Raw genomic sequence first — 22,597 nt, 5'->3', positions numbered from 1 at the left:
CAAAACAGTGCAATTAATAATTTCTTGAATTGCCTTTCTTTATTCTTCAAAGGAGAAAATTAAGTGAGTCTTGTATGATTTGATTTTGCTTGTTCCTCATAAGCATTACTCACTTTTCTAGATATTCATTCAGTATCCCTTTAAGTTCTATAATTTAACCAGGAAATGTAGTCAAGGAAACAACAAGGAAAAATGCCATTCAGGATTTGAGTCTCACCAAAAAAGAGAAACTGATTCCTAGGGTAGAAGTGGTAGACACACTGAGAAAAAGCGACCACTTCCTTTTTAGAGTATGTAACAGAGAAGAAGAAAGCTGAACATGTTCTCATATGTTCTCTCAATTGAAGTAAAGCAGATTTCCAAGAATCCAGAGGAATGATAAGTAGAACATGGACCAAAATTCAGCAGCAAAAGTTGGTCCAATAGAGGTGAGATGCTCTCAAAAATGAAATTGTGAAGACATTTAAAAAATCACTTCTGATGAAGAGAGACAGGAGTTGTCTAAGGATACCTCATCAACCAATTAACATTTTTAAAATTATCTACTTAATATGGAAGAAATGAGTGGAAATAGGATAAATTTTAAAATGTCGCAAGATACTCTAAAAATAGCATCAGAAATGCTAAAGTTCCAAATGAACAGAGGCTAAAAAGAAAGGCAAAGGGAAACCCAGAAGTTTTGTTATTGTTGTTGTTTTACAATATATTGGAGAAAAAGAGAATCAAAGCAGAGATCATAAACACTGCTAACGATGGATGAGAGACTGATAACTGATGAAAAAAAGGAGACTTGCTTAATTCTGGCTTTGCTTCTATTTGAATAGCTAAAAAGAATGCTCTTTGGACTGGAAAGCAAAGAACAAAAATGGTGAAAAGGGATTTAAGATCCCAAATAAATAAGGCAACCTCAGGAGAACACTATATTGCTTTTGATAAATTTAAGTCACAATTAGTCATGTCCAACTCTTTGTGACTCCATATGGGGTTTCCTTGGCAGAAATACTGGAATGGTTTGGCAAATAAATGAGAAAACAGAAGTAAACAGAGTTAAGTGACTTACTCAGGACCACACAGCTAGGAAGTATCAGAGGCCATACTTGAACTGAGGTCCTCCCAAATTGAGGATCAGCACTCTATCCACAGTACTACCTAGCTGTTCAGATAAACTACATCCTCTGATTCTGAGAGACCTGAGGAATATGATTGCCAAAGTATAGTGAGTGATACCTGAAAGCTCATAAAGAAAGGGAGAGGTAATGGAGGACTGGATCAGAACAAACAAAAAAAGGAATTGATCAGGGAGTGTCCCTGACTACATTTTCTGGCTAAATTACATAATTTAAAATTAAAGGGATGCTGAATGAATATCTAGAAAAGTGAGTGATGCTTACAAGGACCCAGTGATTAATACAAGTGATTTTCTCTTTTGGAAACTCAATTGCAGAAATATTTTAGGTTGCACAGATTTTAGCAAAGAGCTTTATTGAAGGATTTCATGCTATTCTGATGGAAAAGGAACCACATTTTTTTAACTATTACAAAATGAAGTCTGAATTTCTACTTGTTGGGAAAGAGGTAGGAGAATGAACGTTTATATTGCACCTACTATGTACCAGGCTCTATACTAAGTGTTTTTAAGGATACAAAAAAGAACCAAAATAATATATCCTGGGAAGCCTTTAGAATATTAAAAAAAATCTTTTACCTCAAAACAAAACAGTAAAAGAAGGACCACTTTTTTCACTAAAAAGTGTATCAATTTAAACTACTTAAGAATGAATAGGTATTTCAAAGTGTAATAATACAGAAATCTTGCCACACTATTTTATAACTTGTAATAACAAACAAACTCTGGTTTGGTCTGCAGAAAATGGCTCCAGGAAATGCTCCTAAAAGACCCATGAGAGAGCTAAGACAGTTATGGAATCACACTGTTGTAAATGATTCTTTCCTTTCTAGTTGGCCATGTGGAGATGGTAATCCAAAGAGAAGGAAATGAATCAGGGAAAAGGAAAAGAGGCAGAGGCAGGGGCTCATGGGAGTCAGTTTTTGCCACAGAGAGAGACCTAACTTAAATTTTCAGCATGTGTACTTATACCCTAGAAATCAGCAAGTACTATAAATCAGTTTAATAGATTGTTTTGTTGATTTTATTGACTCAAAGTTGTGGAGAAAATGTTAACAATGTAGATTGAAAATAAAAATGTGTCATGTTGTTAAATAGCATACTTTTTGTTAGAAGGATCACATTAAGACTCACCTGACTAATAAAAAATAATTGCCTAGTAAAGTTATGACTCTCATTAGCTGTCAGCATTAGAAGAATAAGAAGATTTCTGGCTCCAGAGCCAAGATGGCAGAGTAGATGCAGGGAAGCTAGAAACCACCATAATAATCCTCTCCAACCAATCTTAAAATAACATCATATAACAAATAAAGGAATGAAAGAACCAGTGAAGCAACTTTAATGAAGAGAATAACTTGAAAGGTGACAGAGTATATCTGGGACACTGGGTGAGAGAGGAGAACAGCCGGAAAGACTCTGTAGCAAGGAGTAAGAAGCAAGCCAACAGCAAGCCCTACCCACCCCACATCTACCGTCCCAAGTTCTGAAACTGGACCCAAGCCAACATCTAGACCCTGAGATCCTGCCTGGACCAATAGAAATCCAACCCAATGCATACCACTTAAAAGTTCTAATCAAACCTGCTGTGAAGTCTGGCATTTCAGCATTTCACAGACCCAGAGCTGGGCTCCCAATCTGTGACACAGGCTGTCCCCAGGGTGTTGACTTGATGGAGCTGATTGACTCTTGCCAAAGGTCAAGGGAGAGCTCCAGGACAAGACAGTCTGTTGTATGCTGTTTGCCTGACCTTATCAAGCCCAGAAGGAGACCAAGAGCCTATACCCAAGCATGCGTCTATATGTGAGCCATCAGTAGTCTCAGGGGGTAATTGAATCAACAGAGGGAGGTGGCTCTCAGAGCTCTCAGTCCATAGGCCATCATACCATCTTGGAAGAACTGATATTTTGAGAAGCTGAGAAATAAGGCTAAGGGTAGCATCAAGGAAGGGCTGAAATTTAAGAGGGTACCTTGGAAGGGCTGAATTTTAAGAGGATATCTTAACCTCTTGGAGAACAGAGTCTACCTATAAAAAGGATGGGAAAATGAGTAAATGTCAAAAAACAAAACAAAACACCTAATCATAGAGAACTTTTATGATGACAAAGAGCAAGGCATAGACACAGAAGGGGACAATGAAAGAAAAGCAAACACATGCAAAATACAAAAGAAAAACATGAATTGAATTCAGATTTAGTAGAGCTCAAAAAGGATTTCAAAAATTAATTAAGAGAGGTAGAGGAAAACTGGGAAGAGAAATGAAAGCAATGCAAGAAGAAATGGACCAAATGAAAAAGGAGGCTCAAAACTGAAGGAAGGAAATCTTTTCTTAAAAATTAAAATTGGGCAACTAGAAGCTAATGACTTAATGAGACATCAAGAAACAATGAAGCACAATCAAAAGAATGAAAATACAGAATAAAACATGGAATATCTCATTGAAAAAATAACTGACCTAGAAAACAGGAGAGACAGTTGAAGAATATATTGATTACCTGAAAACCATGATAAAAAAAATCTTGAAAATCATAATACAAAAAAATTATCAAAGGAAATTGCCCAGATATTCTTGAACAAGAGAGTAAAAGAGAAATTTAAAGAATCCATAATCACCTACTGAAAGAAATCCTCAAATGACAACTCCCAGGAACAGACTAGTTAAATTCAAGAATCTCCACCCCCCCCCAAGTCAATGAGAAAATACTGCAGTTATAAAGAAACAATTCAAACATGGAGCTACAATCAGGATCACACAGGACTTTAGCAGCTTTCACAGTAAAGGATAAGAAGGCATGGAATATGATATTCTGAAATGTGAAAGATCTAGATTTATAACCCAGAGTCAACTATCCAGCAAAAATGAGCATATTCTTTCAGGGGAAAAAGTGGTCATTCAATGAAATAGAAGATTTCCAAGCATTCCTGAGGAAAAGATCAAACCTAAACAGAAAAAGTTGAAATCCAAATTCAAGTCACAAGAGAAGCCTAAAAAGTTAATAAGAAAGAGAAAATTTAAGGAACTCAATAAAGCCTAACTATATGTATATATTCCTACATGGAAAGAGGATATTTGTAATTCTTAAAAATTCTTACAAGTAGTAGAACAGTGAGATGGAATTTATTTAGACAGAGAGTAAAGAAGTAAACTGATTAGGATTATATGATATACAAAAAAATCAAGGGGTGAAAAAGAGGATTACACTGAGAAAAGGAACAGGAGAGATGGAATGTGGTAAAATATCTAACCTAAAGAGGAGTGAAAAACTATTACAATGAAGAGGTGGATGAGGGTGGTGGATGGGCAATGCTCAAACTTTACTTTCATTGTAACTGGCTTAGAGAGGGAATAACAACCATACTCACTGGAGCTAGGAAAACCTGAATTCAAATGCAGCCTCAGACACTTTATTAGCTATGTTTCCCTGGATAAGTGACTTCACCTTTATTTGCCTCAGTTTCTGTATTTGTGAATTTGTGAAATAGTAATAGCCTCCCAGGGTTGTTGTGAGGTTCAAATGAGATAATATTTATAAAGTGTTTAGTACAGTGATTGGCAAGTAGTGACTATGATTTGGGACAATAATTCTATTTAAGACATGAAAGTTATTCTTCAATAACCTTGGTAAACTGAAAAGGGGTCAGAAAGGAACTGAACAGTTTCAGCATGAACATACATGGCATAACATTTATACTTCTAGAGGATAAATATAGAGAAATAAGATATCTTAAGGATTACCTGTAAAAATGTACTTTTAAGCACTGAAATGATTTCTGCCTTAAGTTCCTCCAGCTTTTCCTTTGCTACGCGAGTCTGATGTGACTGCTCCTCACAAAATTCATCTATAGAGTATGTATGGGATCGGTCCAGCTAATACAAGAGTAAAGAATAAGCCTTTGAAATTTAGACTTACTTAATAAAACTAAGGTAAGAAAAACATTTTGCTAATTGTTTGTTGATCATAAAAGAAGAAATTGAAATGATATTTCAACATAATAGCTATAAAAACAAGCAAATAATTTGCAGAATTAACTATGTCAAAAGAATAGGGGGCAAGGGGCAGCTGGGTAGCTCAGTGGAGTGAGAGTCAGGCCTAGAGACAGGAGGTCCTAGGTTCAAACCCGGCCTTAGCCACTTCCCAGCTGTGTGACCCTGGGCAAGTCACTTGACCCCCATTGCCCACCCTTACCAATCTTCCACCTATGAGACAATACACCGAAGTACAAGGGTTTAAAAAAAAAAAGAATAGGGGGCAAAAGGTTTCCAACTGGGAGATGAGGCATAAGTTCTATTCTCTATTCTACCACCACCTACTTAACTATTTAACCTTAGACTAGTGTCTGGATCTCAGATTCCTTTTCTATAAAATTAGGGAATTGCTGCATGACCTTTGAGATTTTATCTAACTGATTCTCAGTGCCTCAAACTCTACAGGTCTCAAATTTGAATCATTAGTTATTCCTGTTGACTCCCTAGGAGCATAGGGCCGCAACCATCTCACGCCAGCAGACTCTGTTCTGGGCAACTTCCTCCAGCTGGCCCCATGTCATTCCGACGGTCTTTGTTTTATTTTCGGCAGATCTTCGCCAGGTCTGTTTTGGCCTTCCGACTTTCCTCCTCCCTGGTGGGTTCCAGCTCAATGCTTGTCTGGCAACGTTGTCTTCCGGTTTTCGTAGCGTATGTCCTATCCATCTCCACTTACGTTTCTTTATGTCCTGACTGATGGGATACTGAATTGTTCTTTCCCAGAGTCTGGCATTGGAGATCTTTTCAGGCCATCTGAGGTTCAAGATGTGGCGTAGGCATCTGTTAACAAAGACTTGGAGTATGTTGGTGTTGACGTTCGTCACTCTCCAGCTTTCTGATCCATGTAGGAGGACGGCCTTTACATTGGTATTGAAGATTCGGAGCTTAGTGATGAGGGATAGTGTTCTGGAGGTCCAGATAGACTGCAGGGTGTTAAATGCGTGTCTGGCTTTGTTGATTCAGTTTCTGATGTCCTCATCTGCCCCGCCATCCTTACTGACTATGCTACCCAAATAGGTGAAGTGGTCCGTCTCCTTGATGTTTTCTCCCTGTAATCTGAATCATTATCTTCCCCTAAATAACCTGTCCTTTTTCCTAAATGCCCACTTTTTTTTTTTTTAGAAAAGTTTTCCATGGTTACATGATTCATGTTTTTACTTTCCCCTTCACCCCGCCCAATTCCCCACCCCCACCCCCATAGCCGACGCACATTTTCACTGGTTTTAGCATGTGTCATTGATTAAGACCTATTTCCATATTATTGATAGTTGCATTGGTGTAGTTGTTTCAAGTCTACATCCCCAATCATGTCCACATCAACCTATGTGTTCAAGCAGTTGTTTTTCTTCTGTGTTTCTACTCCTGTATTTCTTCCTCTGAAAGTGGGTAGTGTTCTTTTCCATAGATCCCTCAGAATTGTCCTGGGTCATTGCATTGCTGCTAGTACATAAGTCCATTACATTTGATTTTATCACAGTGTATCAGTCTCTGTGTACACTGTTCTTCTGGCTCTGCTCCTTTCACTCTGCATCAATTACTGGAGGTCATTCCAATTCACATGGAATTCCTCCAGTTTACTATTCCTTTGAGCACAGTAGTAGTCCATTACCATATACCACAATTTGTTCAGTCATTCCCCATTGAAGGACATACCCTTGTTTTCCAGTTTTTTGCCACCACGAAAAGCAAGGCTATAAATATTTTTGTACAACTCTTTTTATCTATGATGTCTTTGGAATAAACCCAGCAATGGTATGGTAGATTTTTGTCCCAAAAGGTGGGATCTTTGGGTTCATCATACACTGTCTTGCTGATGTCACTTACCCCAAGCCTATTCCACTGATCCTCCTTTCTGTCTTTTAGCCAGTACCATATTCTTTTGATGACTGCTGCTTTATAGTATAGTTTAATATCTGGTATTGCTAGGCCTCCTTCCTTCATGTTTTTTTTTTCATTATTTCCCTTGATATTCTTGATCTTTTGTTCTTCTAAATGAACTTTGTTATAGTTTTTTCTAATTCAGTAAAAAAGTTTCTTGGTAGTTTGATAGGTATGGCACTAAATAAGTAAATTAATTTGGGTAGAATGGTCATTTTTACTAGGTTACCTCATCCTACCCACGAGCAATCAATGTTTTTCCAATTGTTTAGATCCAGTTTTATTTGTTTGGAAAGCGTTTTGTAGTTGTTTTCATATAATTTCTGTGTTTCTTTTGGTAGATAGATTCCTAAGTATTTTATATTGTCTAGGGTGATTTTAAATGGTGTTTCTCTTTCTACTTCTTGCTGCTCTAATGTGTTGGAAATGTATAGAAATGCTGATGATTTCTGTGCATTTATTTTGTATCCTGCAACTTTGCTAAAGTTGTTAATTATTTCTACTAGTTTTTTTAGTTGATTCTCTAGGATTTTTTAAGTAGACCATCATATCATCTGCAAAGTGATAGCTTAGTCTCCTCATTGCCTATTTCAAATACCTTCAATTTCTTTTTCTTCTCTAATTGCTATTGCTAGTGTTTCCTGTACAATGTTAAATAATAGAGGTGATAATGGGCATCCTTGTTTCACTCCTGATCTTATTGGGAAGGCTTCTAATTTATCTTCATTGCATATGATGCTTGTTGATGGTTTTAGATATATACTGTTTATTATTTTTAGGAAAACTCCTTCTATACCTATACTTTCTAGTGTTTTCAATAGGAATGGATGTTGTATTTTGTCAAAGGCTTTTTCAGCATCTATTGAGATAATTATGTGTTTTTTGTTGGTTTGCTTGTTGATTTGTCAATTATGTAATGGTTTTCCTTATGTTGAACCATCCTTGTATTCCTGGTATAAATTCCACCTGATCATAATGAATAACTCTCATGATCACTTGCTGGAGTCTTTTTGCTAGTATTCTGTTTAGGATTTTTGCATCTGTGTTCATTAAAGAGATTGGTCTGTAGTTTTCTTTCTCTGTTTTTGATCTACCTGGCTTTGGGATCAGTACCATATTTGTGTCATAAAAGGAATTTGGTAGAACTCCTTCTTTGCTTATTATATCAAATAGTTTGTATAGCATTGGAATTAGTTGTTCTTTGAAGGTTCTATAGAATTCACTTGTGAATCCATCTGGTCCTGGGGATTTTTTCTTAGGGAGTTCTTTGATAACTTATTCAATTTCTTTTTCTGATATGGGATTATTTAAGGATTCTATTTCTTCTGCTGTTAATCTAGGCAACTTATATTTTTGTAAATATTCATCCATATCACCTAGGTTGCTATATTTATTGCCATATAATTGGGCAAAATAGTTTTTAATGATTGCCTTGATTTCCTCTTCATTAGAGATGAGGTCTCCTTTTTCATCTTTGATACTGATGATTTGTTTTCTTCTTTCCTTTTTTAAATTAGATTAACCAGTACTTTGTCAATTTTGTTTTTTCAAAGTACCAGCTTCTAGTCTTATTATTTCAATAGTTCTTTTACTTTCAATTTTATTGATTTCTCCCTTACGTTTTATAATCTCTAATTTGGTCTTTAACTGGGAATTTTTAATTTGTTCCCTTTCTAGGTTTTTTATTTTCATGCCCAGTTCATTGATCTTTGCCCTCTCTAAATTGTTAATATATGCATTAAAGGATATAAATTTCCCCCTGAGTACTGCCTTAGCTGCATGCCACAGAATTTGGTAGGATGTCTCATCATTGTCATTCTTTTCAATGAAATTATTGATTATTTCTATGATTTGTTCTTTAACTGGTTTTGGAGAATCATATTATTTAATTTCCAATTAGTTTTTAATTTGCCTTTCCATGTGCCCTTACTAATTATTATTTTTATTGCATTATGATCTGAAAAGTTTACATTTATTATTTTTGCTCTTTTGCACTAAATGCCCACTTTTTAATGAAGGCACCATCTTTCCATTCTCTTAAATTCAAAATATAGGATTCACTTTTAATTCTTCCTCTACAACAATTCCTTCTCTCTCTCTATTGCCAAGTTCTGCAAGTTGTACTTTAATAGTACACTTGCTTCTTTATCCTCTTTTCCACTGACACTGCCAACGTCCTTATCAACTCTCAGTTGTAGCCTTATAACTCATCATTTCCCATGAGTGTGGAGTTCCAGGGGGTAAGTATATAATGATTAGATTGTAGATAGTGTATGATTATTCTATGACTAAAATATGGAGTTAGGGGAGAGTAGTTTCTAACATTTTTCTTCAGTAAGCACAATACTCTGAATCAAGGGATAAAGGGAGGAGAAGCAGGAAATTTGCCAACAATTGGACTAGATTTTAGCTGAAATACTATCTAACTCTAAATCACTTCCTTCCAAATGTTTCTAGAGTCTTTTGTTCATGAATATTCCTATTAATTGACGTTCTTATCAATTCATGTCTACTGCTACTGCCTCTTAATTGGTCTTTTGATCTCCATTCTTCCTCCTGTTGCAAACAGGATCCATCACAACTAAAATCATGTTAATATCCCTAATCTGCCCTTTTAATTACATCATTTCCTTGTACATTAATCTTCAAAGTCCTCTCATAATTAAAGGATAAAATTTAAACTCTTGAACAAAACATTCAAAAATCTACACAATCTAGTCATAACCTAAATCACATGACCAAACTTACTGGACATCAACTATTCAACTCAAGAAACATATTGGGAACCTGTGTGTGAAGTCTTTTTTTTTGACACTAAGAGACAAAGATGAAAAAAGGAATTTATATTCTGATAGAGAGATAAGGCATATTTTTTAAAAGGGCAATACCACGGTAAAGTGATAAAGGTAAAAGGAGGGTATAGACAAAATGCCATAAATAATATGAAGAGGGAAGAGAATAATCTTATGCTGAATTAAGTGAGAGGCATAGTCTTACAGAATAAAGTATAATATACTCAGGTCTGGACACCACATTTTAGGAAAGAAAACATATTGACACATGACCAGATCATATATAACCTATGATAAGAAAATATTGTTCAACCCTGGATGCCACATTTTATTTAGGGCAATGTGAACTGTATTGTGCCTAGAGGATAATGACCAGAATAGTAAGGGGAATACAAAAACATGCCATATGAGGAAGAATTAAAAGAATTGGGGGCAGAGCCAAGACAGTAGAATAAAGGAAGTACATATTCTCCCAACATTCCCCTCTAAACAACTTAAAAATAATTCCTACAATTAAATTCTGAAGCATAGCCAAAAAAAAAAAAGGTGAAGGCAAGACATTTTTCCAATTCAAGACAACTTGGGAGGTCAGTAGGAGAGGTCTGTAACACAAAGGTTGGTACTATTAAAATCATTATCTGGGACAAGATGGATGCCCCCTTGACTGACAGGGATGGCAGTTGAGAATTTGGAATGTTCCCAGATGCCGTGAGCCAGGGGTAAAAGTTGGTTGGCTCCATCCTATAAATATCCCCTAGGAACTACAGTTGAGGTCTCAGAACTCAGAGCTGAGACTTGAGCAAACTTCTCTTGGAGCAAGAACTGGGACAGAGGGAGATGAAGGGTGGAAAGGGTAGGCCTGAACCTGAACCTGTAACCTGTACCTGACTGAGAGGGAACTAGTGATCAATCAATACCTTTGATAGTAGAGCTGAGAGAGTATAGAGATCATCAAGCAACATCAACATCAACATCAATAGCCTTCCTAATCTCTGGCTTGGCTGTGGCCAGGTCAGGTCAGAGTTAGTGAGAGGGTGAAGACCTCCAGCTTCTATCAGCCTAGTAATATCCAGGCCTGAACAATGATTAGCTTAGTAGCCAAACAATAGCAATAGGGTTCCCAAATCCCCATCCCTATTACCTTGTTTTCCTTTCCCCATTAAAAATTAATACAGTGATTTACCAACAAGTACCTTTCCTGAGCAGTTATTCTATCATAGCCCTTGGGAAGGGGAGAATTAATACGCAGTCAGAACAAATATTTCCAATATTAGCTTACTAACAACTAATCCAACCTCAGGTTGGGCCTAGTGAGGTTAACCATCTATCTAATCTCTCAAGGGTCCCAATCTGGGAAACTGTTAGAAGGAAGCAACTGACAGGCTTAACCAACCAAGCCTGTCAGGGAGAAGAGGGATAGATTACATCAATAGCTACTGTGAGAAGAGTGGGTATTAATCCTTCACCAACTATAGCTGTCTTAGGCCTTGGGCACCTGATCCCTCCTTCATTCATAGTATCTCTAAGATCTACATACCATCCATCCTCTAATATCTAGAAGGAAGATCTATAGTAGATAGGAAGATATTCAAAGAAGAAGAAGATATATATCCTACTCTTTCATTCTTTTTAACAGTACTGGCGAAGAGCACACATGATGGCAAAATGAGTTATTGGATTGGTATGTTGTAACAGAAGCAGTTTTTTTTTAAATTTTAAACCCTTAACTTCTGTGTATTGACTTATAGGTGGAAGAGTGGTAAGGGTAGGCAATGGGGGTCAAGTGACTTGCCCAGGGTCACACAGCTGGGAAGTGTCTGAGGCCGGATTTGAACCTAGGACCTCCCATCTCTAGGCCTGGCTCTCAATCCACTGAGCTACCCAGCTGCCCCCAGAAGCAGTTTTAAAGTTTTAAAGGAGTTCTAAAGCCCTGAGACATTAAAGTGACTCACAACTAGTCAGAGATTACAGGGTACCCCTGTGCTAACACTGAATGCAATACAAAGTGGTGTTCGATAGAATAGTTTCCCTGTCAGATTAAAGGAGAAGGGAAGAATTTATGACCAAAGAAGAGACAGAGAGCATTACAAGATATAAAATGAGTTGTTTTGACTATATTAAATTGAAAAGTTTTTTATACAAACAAAACCAATGTAAGCAAGATTAGAAGGGAAATAACACACTGGGAAATTTTTATAACAAATTTCTCTGATAAAGGTCTCATTTCTCAAATATATAAAGAAAAAATCAGATTTATAAGAATACAAGTCATTCTCTAATTGATAAATGGTCAAAGGTTATAAATAGGTAGTTTTCAGATGTAGAAAGCAAAGCTATCAATAATCATATGAAATAATGTTTTAAATCCCTTGCTTAGAGAAATGCAAATTAAGATAACCCTGAGGGACTATATATCACAACTTTCAGATTAGCCAATATGACAGTCAAGGAAAATGATGAATGTTGGAAGGGATGTGGCAAAATGGGAAACCTAATGCATTGTTGGTGGAGATTGTGAACTGATCCAACCATCTCAGAAGACAATTTTGAACCTTTAACATACCCTTTGTTCCAGTAATATCTCTACTAGGTCTTTATCCCAAAGGGATAAAAAAGGGGGGGAAAGAACCTACTCATACAAAAATATTAATAGCAACCCTTTTTGTGGTGACAGAGAATTTGAAAATGAGAGGATGTTCAGCAGTTGGGAAATGGCTGAACAAATTGTAGTATACGGTGGTGATGGGAGTACTATTATGGTATAAAAAAATGATGAACAGGATGATTTCAGAAAGAGCTGAAAAGACCTATATGAACTGATGCAGACTGAATTAAGCAGAACCAGGAGAACATTGTACAGAGTAACAGAATATTGTAAGATAATCAAATGTGAGAGACTTGCCTACTCTCAACAATATAATGATCCAGGAAAATTCTGAAGGACTTATGACAGAGAAGGCTATCCACCTCCAGAGAAAGAACTGTTGGATTCTGGATGCAGATAAAAGCATACTATTTTCCACGTTAGTTTATTTGGGTTTTTATTTTGCGGGTTTGGTTTCACATGAGTATTCTCTTACTCAAATGAACAATTTGGAAATATGTTTTGCATCATAATACATGTATAACATAGATCAAATTGCTTACCCTCTCCAGAAAAGGGGAGTGAAGAGGAGCCAGACAATTTGGATCTTTTAACTTCAGAAAATTTATGTGGAAATTATTATTACATATAATTGGTGAAATAAAATCCTAAACAAAAAAACAAAGTGCTGTTTGGCAATCCCATTGTCTATACTCACTTCTTGATTGTAGTTCCAGGGCAAGGAAGAAAGCTTTTGGTCACAAAGGAGCAGGGTCCCTGAGGAGCACTAGAACTTTTGGTCACAAGGAAGTAGGGACCCTAAGGAGCAACAGCACTTTTGGCTATAAGGGATCAGGATTCTCTCCTATATATGGATCAGAACATGGATCAAGAGAACAATGACCTCACCTTTTCTCAGATCATACCACCCTGGAAGCATTGAAAACTTCCAAAGTCCCAGCACTAGTTCTAAAGACAGTAGCACAAAAAAAAATGCCTGAGTCTTGAGACAATGTCTTCCCCTTTTTCTACTCCTAGGTGAACAGAGCCTAACTTAAAGTTCCAAGTCAAGAAAGAGGCAGGAAAAATGAACATACAACAACAATCTGATCATAGAAAGCTACTAATTTTCTTGTGAGCTAGGGTATTTTTCCCTTCCATAGTTTGATGACTAAAACCATCAATAAAAAACTGACACTGACCTATGAAGCTATTGAGGGTCCTCTGGTATAATAGTAACCTAATTCCCAGTATCTACAAACCTTTTATATCAGTGATTCCCAAAGTGGGCACCACTACCCACTGGTGGGTGCTGCAGTGATCCAGGGAAGTAGTGACGGCCACAGGTGCATTTGGGGGTGGTGAATAACTGTAAGGGGGTGGTGATAGTATGTGACAGGGGGCGCTAAGTATTATTTTTTCTGGAAAGGGGGCAGTAGGCCAAAAAAGTTTGGGAACCACTGTTTTGATATGTTTAGTTTCCTTTTAAAAGGAATAATAATTTGGCATTTGTTCTCCAGTCAACAAAAACACTCCCACACCCACAAAACATTGCAAATTATTATATTGTTCTTATCTTCTTGGATACAATATGATATAATATAATTCTAGATACTCTCAATTAATAGTTAAAAGTGAAATCCAAAAGGTAATATTGATACAAGCGAGTAAAAAAAAAGAAAAACAAAAAATCAAAGCCTCAAATAAATAATTCGTTATCAATAAAAATTTTCAGCTCAGCTGAATGTAATGACAAACTTATTAGAACTGTTTCCTGACATAACCCTGATAACCATTTGATGGGATGTTGTAAAGGAAATACATATGTCTAACAGATGATCTAAATGGCTTCTCATGTTCCTTCCAACTCTGAGATTCTGAGTTCTTAAGGGATGTGATACAGAGAGGAGGGCTTAATTGTTAAGCCCTCCTCTCTGTATCACAGGGAACAGGGCAAGTAAAGGGCATAAGGATAAAATGCAAAGTGTTCAGGCAGTGAAACCTAATTCTGAATCCTGCCTCAGACACTTAAAAGCTGTGTAATGCTACTATTTCTAAGATTCAGTTTCCCTATCTGTCACATAGGGGCAATAGCCTCACAGAATATCACACAAAGTTGTGAAGATAAAGCACTTGGCAAATGTTAAAGCAGTACATATTAACTATTGTTATCATTATTGTAATAATGCCAAAGCTCATCAAATGATTATATACTTTAGAATTTTATAAGATTAAAATTTAGGAAAATTATAAGAAACATACTTTTTAAATGTTTAGCTCCTCCTTTGGATGTTTTAATTGTCTTAAGAAAGGGGATGGGGGTGGGGGAAGGATCAGATTTGATTGTTTTCTCTAAAAAATTTAACGTGCTAGAATCTAGGGTTATATATTTCTGTGAGTTGAAAAATTCAGTGTAATTATTTTACATGGTTTTTATATATACTAACTTCAAAGTATAACATTTTTTACTCACCGTAGTCAGAATAATGGCAGAGGGATTATCTTCAAAGATTTTTCCTTTATGGAGGTCAGTTGCATCTTCACAAAGGTTCCGAATTCGAAGCAAACATCCTTGAAATAACTTATCAGCCAAAAAAAGGCGCTTGTACAATATCAATCTGGAAGTTTAGAAATTATCTCAAAACTCATTTTAAAATAATGTTAATTATTGGGGTAGCTGGGTGGATTAGTGGATTGAGACCCACACCTATAGATGAGAGGTTCTGGGTTCAAATATGGCCTCATACATTTCCTAGATGTGTCACTCTGGGTAAGTCATTTAACTCCTATTACATAGCCCTTATAGCTCTTCTGTCTTGGAACCAATATACAGTATTGTTTCTAAGATAGAAGGTAAGGGTTTAAAAAGTAATGATAATTTCATCAATTTGTGAGTCAACTAGAATAATTTACTTTCTGAGTTTGAGGCTAAAATTTAACATATTATTCTCTACCACTTTAAGATCTTCAGTGGCTTTACAGTTTTTTGCTTTTGTTTTAGGACTCTACAGGCAAATAGATTTTCTGTATGAGGAATGTTTGTTCGCCTAAAGGGTATATTATCTATATTTGGATATAGATATATATATATATATATATCTATATATATATATATATATATAAGTAGGGGTGCTCTGCCAAAATATTCTATTTGAAATACTAGGGAGTAGGGATCAATAAGAATTACTAAAACCATGCTCAGTTTACACAACCATTCAAATAAAACACAACTATTCAATTAAAAAAATTTTTATTGAATGTTTTCCATGAGTGCTGGGTAAGATATGAAGTAAAAGAAACAGAATATAGGGCATGTCCCTGGCTTCTTTAGAGCTCACAGTTAGTGAGTAGGGAGTGGGGAAGGGAAAAGAATATGGATAAAACATATGGAAGAAAAGTATAAGTCTAATTACATTTATGATTTTAGCTAACAAGACATAGTGCAAGGAAAGGTTAAAGACTGAGTATTACGTGATATCCTAGATAGAAAATATCACTGTCATCAAGAGATATGATGGAAAGCTTTACGATGGAGAGGAAATTTATGTTGAACTTTGAAGGACAAGCAGGAATTCAATAATTAAAAATGTTTTCAAGACACAGTTCAGGAAGTCTATGGCACACCCAGTGGGCAGAATAGAAGAATGAAATCAACTGGAAAGGAGAGAGGTGCCAGAACATAAATGCTTTTGGATTTCAAGCAGAGGTGAAAGAGAAACAAGGAAAAGTAAGATATCACTAACTATTCACACATAGAATATAGTCAGAAATACTAAAATCAGAAAAGAGGAGGAGAAAAGTGGTACTAGATTTTGGCCATGTTGACTTTGAGATGCCAATGGGTGGAAATGTCTGATGGGCAGTTTAAGATGCATGCCTGGAGCCATTGATTTGAAAGTCATCTGAGTAAGAGTGGTAGCTAGAACCATAGAATATTGCCAAAGTAATGAAAAGGGAATAAAGAGCAAAACCTGGGAAACTCCCACATTAAAGAGTTAAGATGAGAAATTTGTAAAAAAGACAGAGGACTAGTTAGAGAGTAATGAGATTCAAGAGAATATTGCAGCTCTAGAGCCTGAGGAGAAAGTATCTTTCCAGAAGGAAGGGTCAGCTGTTAAATATTATAGTGAAGGTAAGAAAGATAAGGATTGATGAAGTTCATTAGACTTGATTGCAAAGAAAGTCATGGATGCACTTTGAGAGGGCAATATAGTAATAGCTTAGTAAACGCTTTTTAATTCTCTTAGTCTGGAGAGTAGCCAAAATGGTTGAAGGGTCTCAAGATCATAAACTAGGAGGTTTGGTGAAAGAACTAGAGATGTTTAGCCTGGAGAAGAGAAAACTTCGTTGTCTTGAATAAATGAAATGTTGTCTTATGCACAAAAGACATATTAAATTTGTTCTTCTTAAAGTGTGTAAGTTGAAAGAGGAAAAATTAGACTTCATGTCAAAGAAAACTAGCTAAAAATTAGAGCTTTTCATAAGTACAAGTTTCTTTTGGCTCTTCTAATTGGAGTTCTTCAGACAAATGTTGATCAACTATTAACTGTCAGGCATATTAGAAGAAGTATTCTTGTCTATATATAGTTTGGGAGAGATAACTTCTAAGGGACCCTCAAACTCTCAGATTCTGTTATTCTTGGGAATGCCTTCCTGTATACTAAAGTTTAAGGAAAATTTATATAATTTTTTGCCCTTTCCAAAGAAAAGTAAATGAGATTAATGAATGAGCTTATTTCAAAAGAAAATTTAATTTAGTATAAGAAAAGATTTCTTAATTACAGAGTGACGAGTACCAACTTAGATCATCAGGAAAGGGGTACAGACTTTCTAATCATGGAAATATTTCCAAATGAGATCAACAATCTTGCATTGCTTCAGTGTTTATCCACTCTTCTAGAAGCAAAGATTTGGGCCAAAGATCAAGGGATAATTATGGTTCTTTGTAGATCTGTGATAAGGAGTTGAAGAATATTCTATAATGTTCCAAGAAAAGCAATATGAATTAAAAATCATCAATGGTTTAAAAACAATGCCCTACAGGAACATAAAGGTGATAGACTGAATTACTTTCCAAAGTCCTTTTTAATTCTATGAATGTATTGTCATTCACATCTGTTTCAACATAACAGTTTAAAATGTGTTTTCCTTTTGAAATTTTCACAAACATCATTTATATGAATATTTACTTGTTATTCTCTCTTTTATTTCTTTTAACATTCGTCTTCCAGATGTCAAATGATTTTCTTATTCTGAAAGAAGAAATATATGTTAGGAAGAATGGCCAAGAGTGACATCTTATTCTTCTCTGAGGTAAGGCCTATTAATATTTGTAAATACCCTAGTCCAGCTTACTATTCATCTATTCAAAATGTTACTATATTTGAGTTCAAGTAACTAAAAACTCTTATAAAGACTTTTACTACTACATAGTCAAATAGGGGACACAGTAATATATGAGTCATCACAAATCCCAGTGAATCATATAATGTGCAAATTTTCCCTACAAATACACTTTGATAACTAGTTTTAAAAATATATAATTATGCTTATAATTTTCATTATATCATATGCTCTATTGACTTGTTAATTTTATGAGAGTTAGAGCATACTTTTTCAAGAGATAATTGTGCTTCAGTGCTTCAGTACTCTAGTACCATCAATTTTTAAAGATTAACACTTGTAAAGAGGGAGAGAAGCTGGACAGATCCACAATAATGCTAGAAAAATAATTATGATATATTTATCATGAAAAATATTTTGGAATTTACATTGGAACATAGGTGGATTTTTATTCAAAAAAATTCATAGCACTTTAAAGAAAATGCCATTTTGTAAAAACCTAAATCAGAAAAAGCTTGTAAGTTTCAGGTTTATTTTTTTTTTTAATATTTCCCCCTTAACTCCATATTGATTCTATACGTGAGATCAAATTACCTCTATTCTTAGAAATAGAGTAAGCATGTGCTCCCTAACTTGCTATGTGTTTGTCTAGTTGATCACACCCTCCAGCAAAGAGGTAATAATTTTCACTCTCTCCCAATAGTTGAGCTGCAAAATATTCTCTCTTTTTTTTAACCATTACCTTATGTCTTAGATAGATACTAAGTATAGTTCCAAAGCAGAAAAGTGGTAAGAGCTGGGCAATTGGGGTTAAGTGATTTGCCCAGGTCACAGAAGGAGGAATGAGCTGCCATAGATTCTTAAAGAGCTACAAGTTATCTTAGTCAAAATATCTCCATTAATTATTCCATATACATGACAACCTATTTTATATCTTTGCCTTTTCACAAGCTCCCAACCATGATTAGAATGCAACTCCTCACAGTCAATTTCTGAATGAAATAGAAATTTAACATTCCTGAATAAAATAATGATATGGAAATCCTGAATTTAGGGTTAGGGTTAGGGTAATCCTTTCCATTTTCTTTAGATATCAACAAACACTGATGAAATTCCCACTATGTATCAGGACTGGGGAATCAAATATAATAACTAGGCAGTATCTATTCTTAAGGATCTTACATTTTCCTTAGTAAATACCACTTATATACAAGAGAAGAAAATACAAAATATACAAAATAAATGGGGGGGAGGTAGTGCACTATTGCATGCTTAAGACTCAAAAGGAGTTAGGGATTCCAAGGGGCAAGCAGGAAGGATACAGCCTATGCAAAAGGAGAGGAAAGCAAGATATAAATGGTACATATAAGGAAAGGTAAATAAGAAGTCTGGCTGGAATGTAAAATATGTGAAGGAGGGTTATCTCTAATCAGCCTGGATATAGGTTCCAGTGAGAGTCTGTAACTTACTCAACTGAAACCATCTGAGTCTCACACATCACAAAAATTACACTGCCAGTCAATGACAAAACCTTATTTACAGCAATTCTAGTAAGACTGGTTCGCTGTTTTCTCAGCACAAGAAAGATAAGAAGCCATCAATTAGAAGAGAGCAATAAATTAGAGGAAACAACAAACTGATGGTGAAGGAATCAATCAAGTTATTTATTAAACTTAATAAAGCAGGTATTGGGCTAAATGATGGAAGATTCAAGTACAATGTATGAAAAAAAATTTTCTTACAATGAGTTTGCATTCTAAAAGGGGAGTCAAAGGGTACATTTAACTATAAAAAGTATAAAGTCAATAATATATACACACATACAAAATAGTCAAGTAGTTTGAGAGGTACTAACAGTTCAAGAGTACTAACAGTTGGGAGATTGGAAAAGACTTCATACAAAGGATGGGGCTTGCGCTGAATCTAAAAGCATGGCTTTTGACACTATTGATCACTACCTTTTCCTGGCTTCTCTCTTTTCTCTTGTTTTTTGTGACACTGCTCTCTCCTGGTTCTCCTACCTGTCTTACAATTCCTTCTCTTCCTCCTCTACTGGGTGTTATCCAGGGTGTGTCTAATAACTGTAGGTGACCCAACGAGCTCTATCCTGGACCCTCTTCTTTTTTCCTTCTGTTATTTCACTTTGTGATATTATCAGCTCGCATGGTGCAGGTATCATCTCTTTGAAGATAAATCCCAATTCCAACCTCTAAATCTCTAGTCTTTAATCTCCAACTATCTACTGGACATTTTGAATTGGACATCTTGTAAACATCTTAAAATCAAATTTCCAAAATAGAATTTTTCCCTAAACCCTCCCCTCTTCCTAAATTCCTTATTGGTGTTAAAGGTACCATCTTCCTCTTCATCACCAAGGCTCACAAGCTGGATGTCACTCTTGACTCTCTCACTCTCTCTGAATATCTGTTGCTAATTCTGTCTTCATAACATCTCTGATACAAACAAACCCCTTTTCTCTGATGGTGTTACTACCCTAGGACAGGTTCTCATCACCTCACACCAGAACTATTGAAATATAATACAACAAAAATATAAAATCCTCTGCTTGGCATTTAAAAAAAACCCATTACTTTCCATCTTAGAATCAATACTGTATGTTGATTCCAAGGCAGAAGAGCGGTATGGGCTAGGCAATGGGGGTTAGGATCATACAGCTGGGAAATGTCTGAGTCTAGATTTGAACCCAGAACTTCCTGCTTCTAGGCCTCACTTTCAACCCACTGAATTACCTAGCTGCCCCCTCTATTTGGCTTTTATAACCCTTTATAACCTGGGCCCTTCCTTCCTTTCTAGTCTTTTTTTGCACCTTATATCTTCAGATATTCTGTGATCCAGTGACAATGGCCTCTTTGCTATTCCTCAAACAAGACAATTAATCTCACTCCTTTGCGCATTTATACTGGCTATCCCTCATGCCTGGAATGTTCTCTCTCCTCATTTCTGCTTCCTAGTTTCTCTGGCTTCTTTAAAGTCTCAGAAAAAGTTCCATCTTATGTAAGAAGCCTTTCCCAGTCTTCTTTAATATTAGCACCTTCCCTCTGAGATTATCTCCAGTTTATTCTGTAGGTGTCCCATTTATATTTAGTTGTTTGCATGTGGTCTCCCCCAGGGGTTTACGATCTTCTTGAAAGCAAAGACTACTTTTTTTTTTTAACCCAACACTTAGCACAGTGCCTGCCATATAGTAAGTACTTAATAAGCCTTTGCTGATTTGACCTGATTCTATGAAGAGAGGTAAAGTGCATTTCAAACCTTTGAGGTGGGGTAGGGAAGAAATAAAAACACTTTTAAGACAAGATAAAAGCCTTAAAAGCACAGTAAATGCTTACCAAAGTTTGTTGATTTGACTTGACTATAAAGATAGAGAGCAATTAGACAAGGGGAAGAAATAAAAATGTTTTAATATAAAATAAAAGCCTCAAAAGCAGCATATTCTGCACATATTTAGCAAAGAAAAATGGTATTGTACACCTAATATTTTCAGAGGATATTGTAAAAATATATATCAGGACAATAAAAAACCATGCTTTGTTTGAATAAGGAAGAAATATATAATTTTAAAAAATATTTCTAACAGAATTAAAATTTTCAGTGGCTAGAGGCAGAAACTTTAAATTGTTTAGAAAATAAAACTGTATTGAACAGCTGGAAAAGAGGGGATATAGCTTGAAGGCAGTATCCAGCTCAGGTTTGGCCCTTTATCTCTTATGTGAGGTTGAGCAGGTTGTTTTACATTTGTAGGATTCAAATTTCTTACCTATTAGGTGAGGAACATGCAGCATATACAACCCTTGATAAAGATTCTTTTATTTGTCTTACCTGAATTTGCTAAAGAAAGGAAATTTACGAAATGTAATGAAGTGATTTCTTTCCATAAGCCATTCCATGACAGGTATCATTTCTATTTTTTCTTTTCTTTTATCTATTCGATGAACCTAAAAAAGAAAAAGAAAAATTCTGATTTTGCTAAAAGGAAAATTTTAATAAAAAGAAAAATACATATTTACATGAAATATGTAGTAATGAAAGTTTTATATAATTGTCAGTTACAAGTCATCTCTTTTATTGTACTTGCCTAGAACTTTTAGTCAATATACTCTCCAGAAATCTTAGTAAAGATAAAAAAAAATTTGCCTTCATAAATAAGTCATTCAGGAACTAGCAGTATATGGACATTTACTTTATTTCCAATTGTTTGCTGTTACAAAAAGAATGCTGCAACAAATATTTTGGCATAATTGGGAACTTCCTTCTTATTGATGTCTTCTTTGGTATTTGAATCTCTGGGTATGGCATTTTAGTTGATTTACTTGCATAATGCCAATTTGCTTTCCAAAAAGGTTGTATCACTTCATTGTTTCACCAATAATATTACCAGTATGTCTGTCACTCCACATCCTATTAACATGATACTGTTCTCTCAGTTTGGGCAGGTCATTTTTGCCAGTTTGCAGGATGTGAGTTGTTTTGTTTTGCCTTTCTCTTATTATTAGTGATTTACAGCATTTTTTATGTGGTCTTCAAAACTTTGAAATTCTTCTTTTAAGAACTGTTTGTTCCTATCCTTTGATCACTTATCTATTGGAGAATGGCCATTAATCTTATACATATTTATTAATTGTTTACATATATTGAATACAAAAATCTTATCAGAGAAATTTAATACAAATTTTTTCCCATTTGATGTGTTCCTTTATTATCCTACAGTGTTCATGAAGTTTTTCTGTTTCATGAAATAAAAGTTTTCCATTTTATCTTTTGTAGTTGTTCCACAACCATTAGAACATGAAGGCTTCTCCTCACATTAGAATGAAAAAAATTGAAGCTATCCA

At 35.4% G+C, this 22,597-nt stretch overlaps 1 protein-coding gene across 1 annotated transcript in view; it reads right to left on the bottom strand.

Annotated features, from left to right (window-relative positions):
- DNAH14 (dynein axonemal heavy chain 14) overlaps nucleotides 1-22,597 on the bottom strand; it is a 374,871-nt gene that overhangs the window by 316,283 nt on the left and 35,991 nt on the right. The window contains exons 7-10 of the mRNA XM_044674970.1: nucleotides 21,585-21,700; nucleotides 17,591-17,653; nucleotides 14,875-15,019; nucleotides 4,860-4,991 (exon numbers count right to left, since the gene is read on the bottom strand). Coding sequence (XP_044530905.1) covers nucleotides 4,860-4,991; nucleotides 14,875-15,019; nucleotides 17,591-17,653; nucleotides 21,585-21,700 — 456 coding nt within the window. The remainder of the gene's footprint in view (nucleotides 1-4,859; nucleotides 4,992-14,874; nucleotides 15,020-17,590; nucleotides 17,654-21,584; nucleotides 21,701-22,597) is intronic.

The sequence above is a fragment of the Gracilinanus agilis genome, chromosome 4, assembly GCF_016433145.1.
Source record: "Gracilinanus agilis isolate LMUSP501 chromosome 4, AgileGrace, whole genome shotgun sequence".
NCBI lineage: Eukaryota > Metazoa > Chordata > Mammalia > Didelphimorphia > Didelphidae > Gracilinanus > Gracilinanus agilis.
The sequence above is the reverse complement of the archived record's forward strand: the minus strand, read 5'-3'. Positions and strand labels throughout refer to the sequence as shown.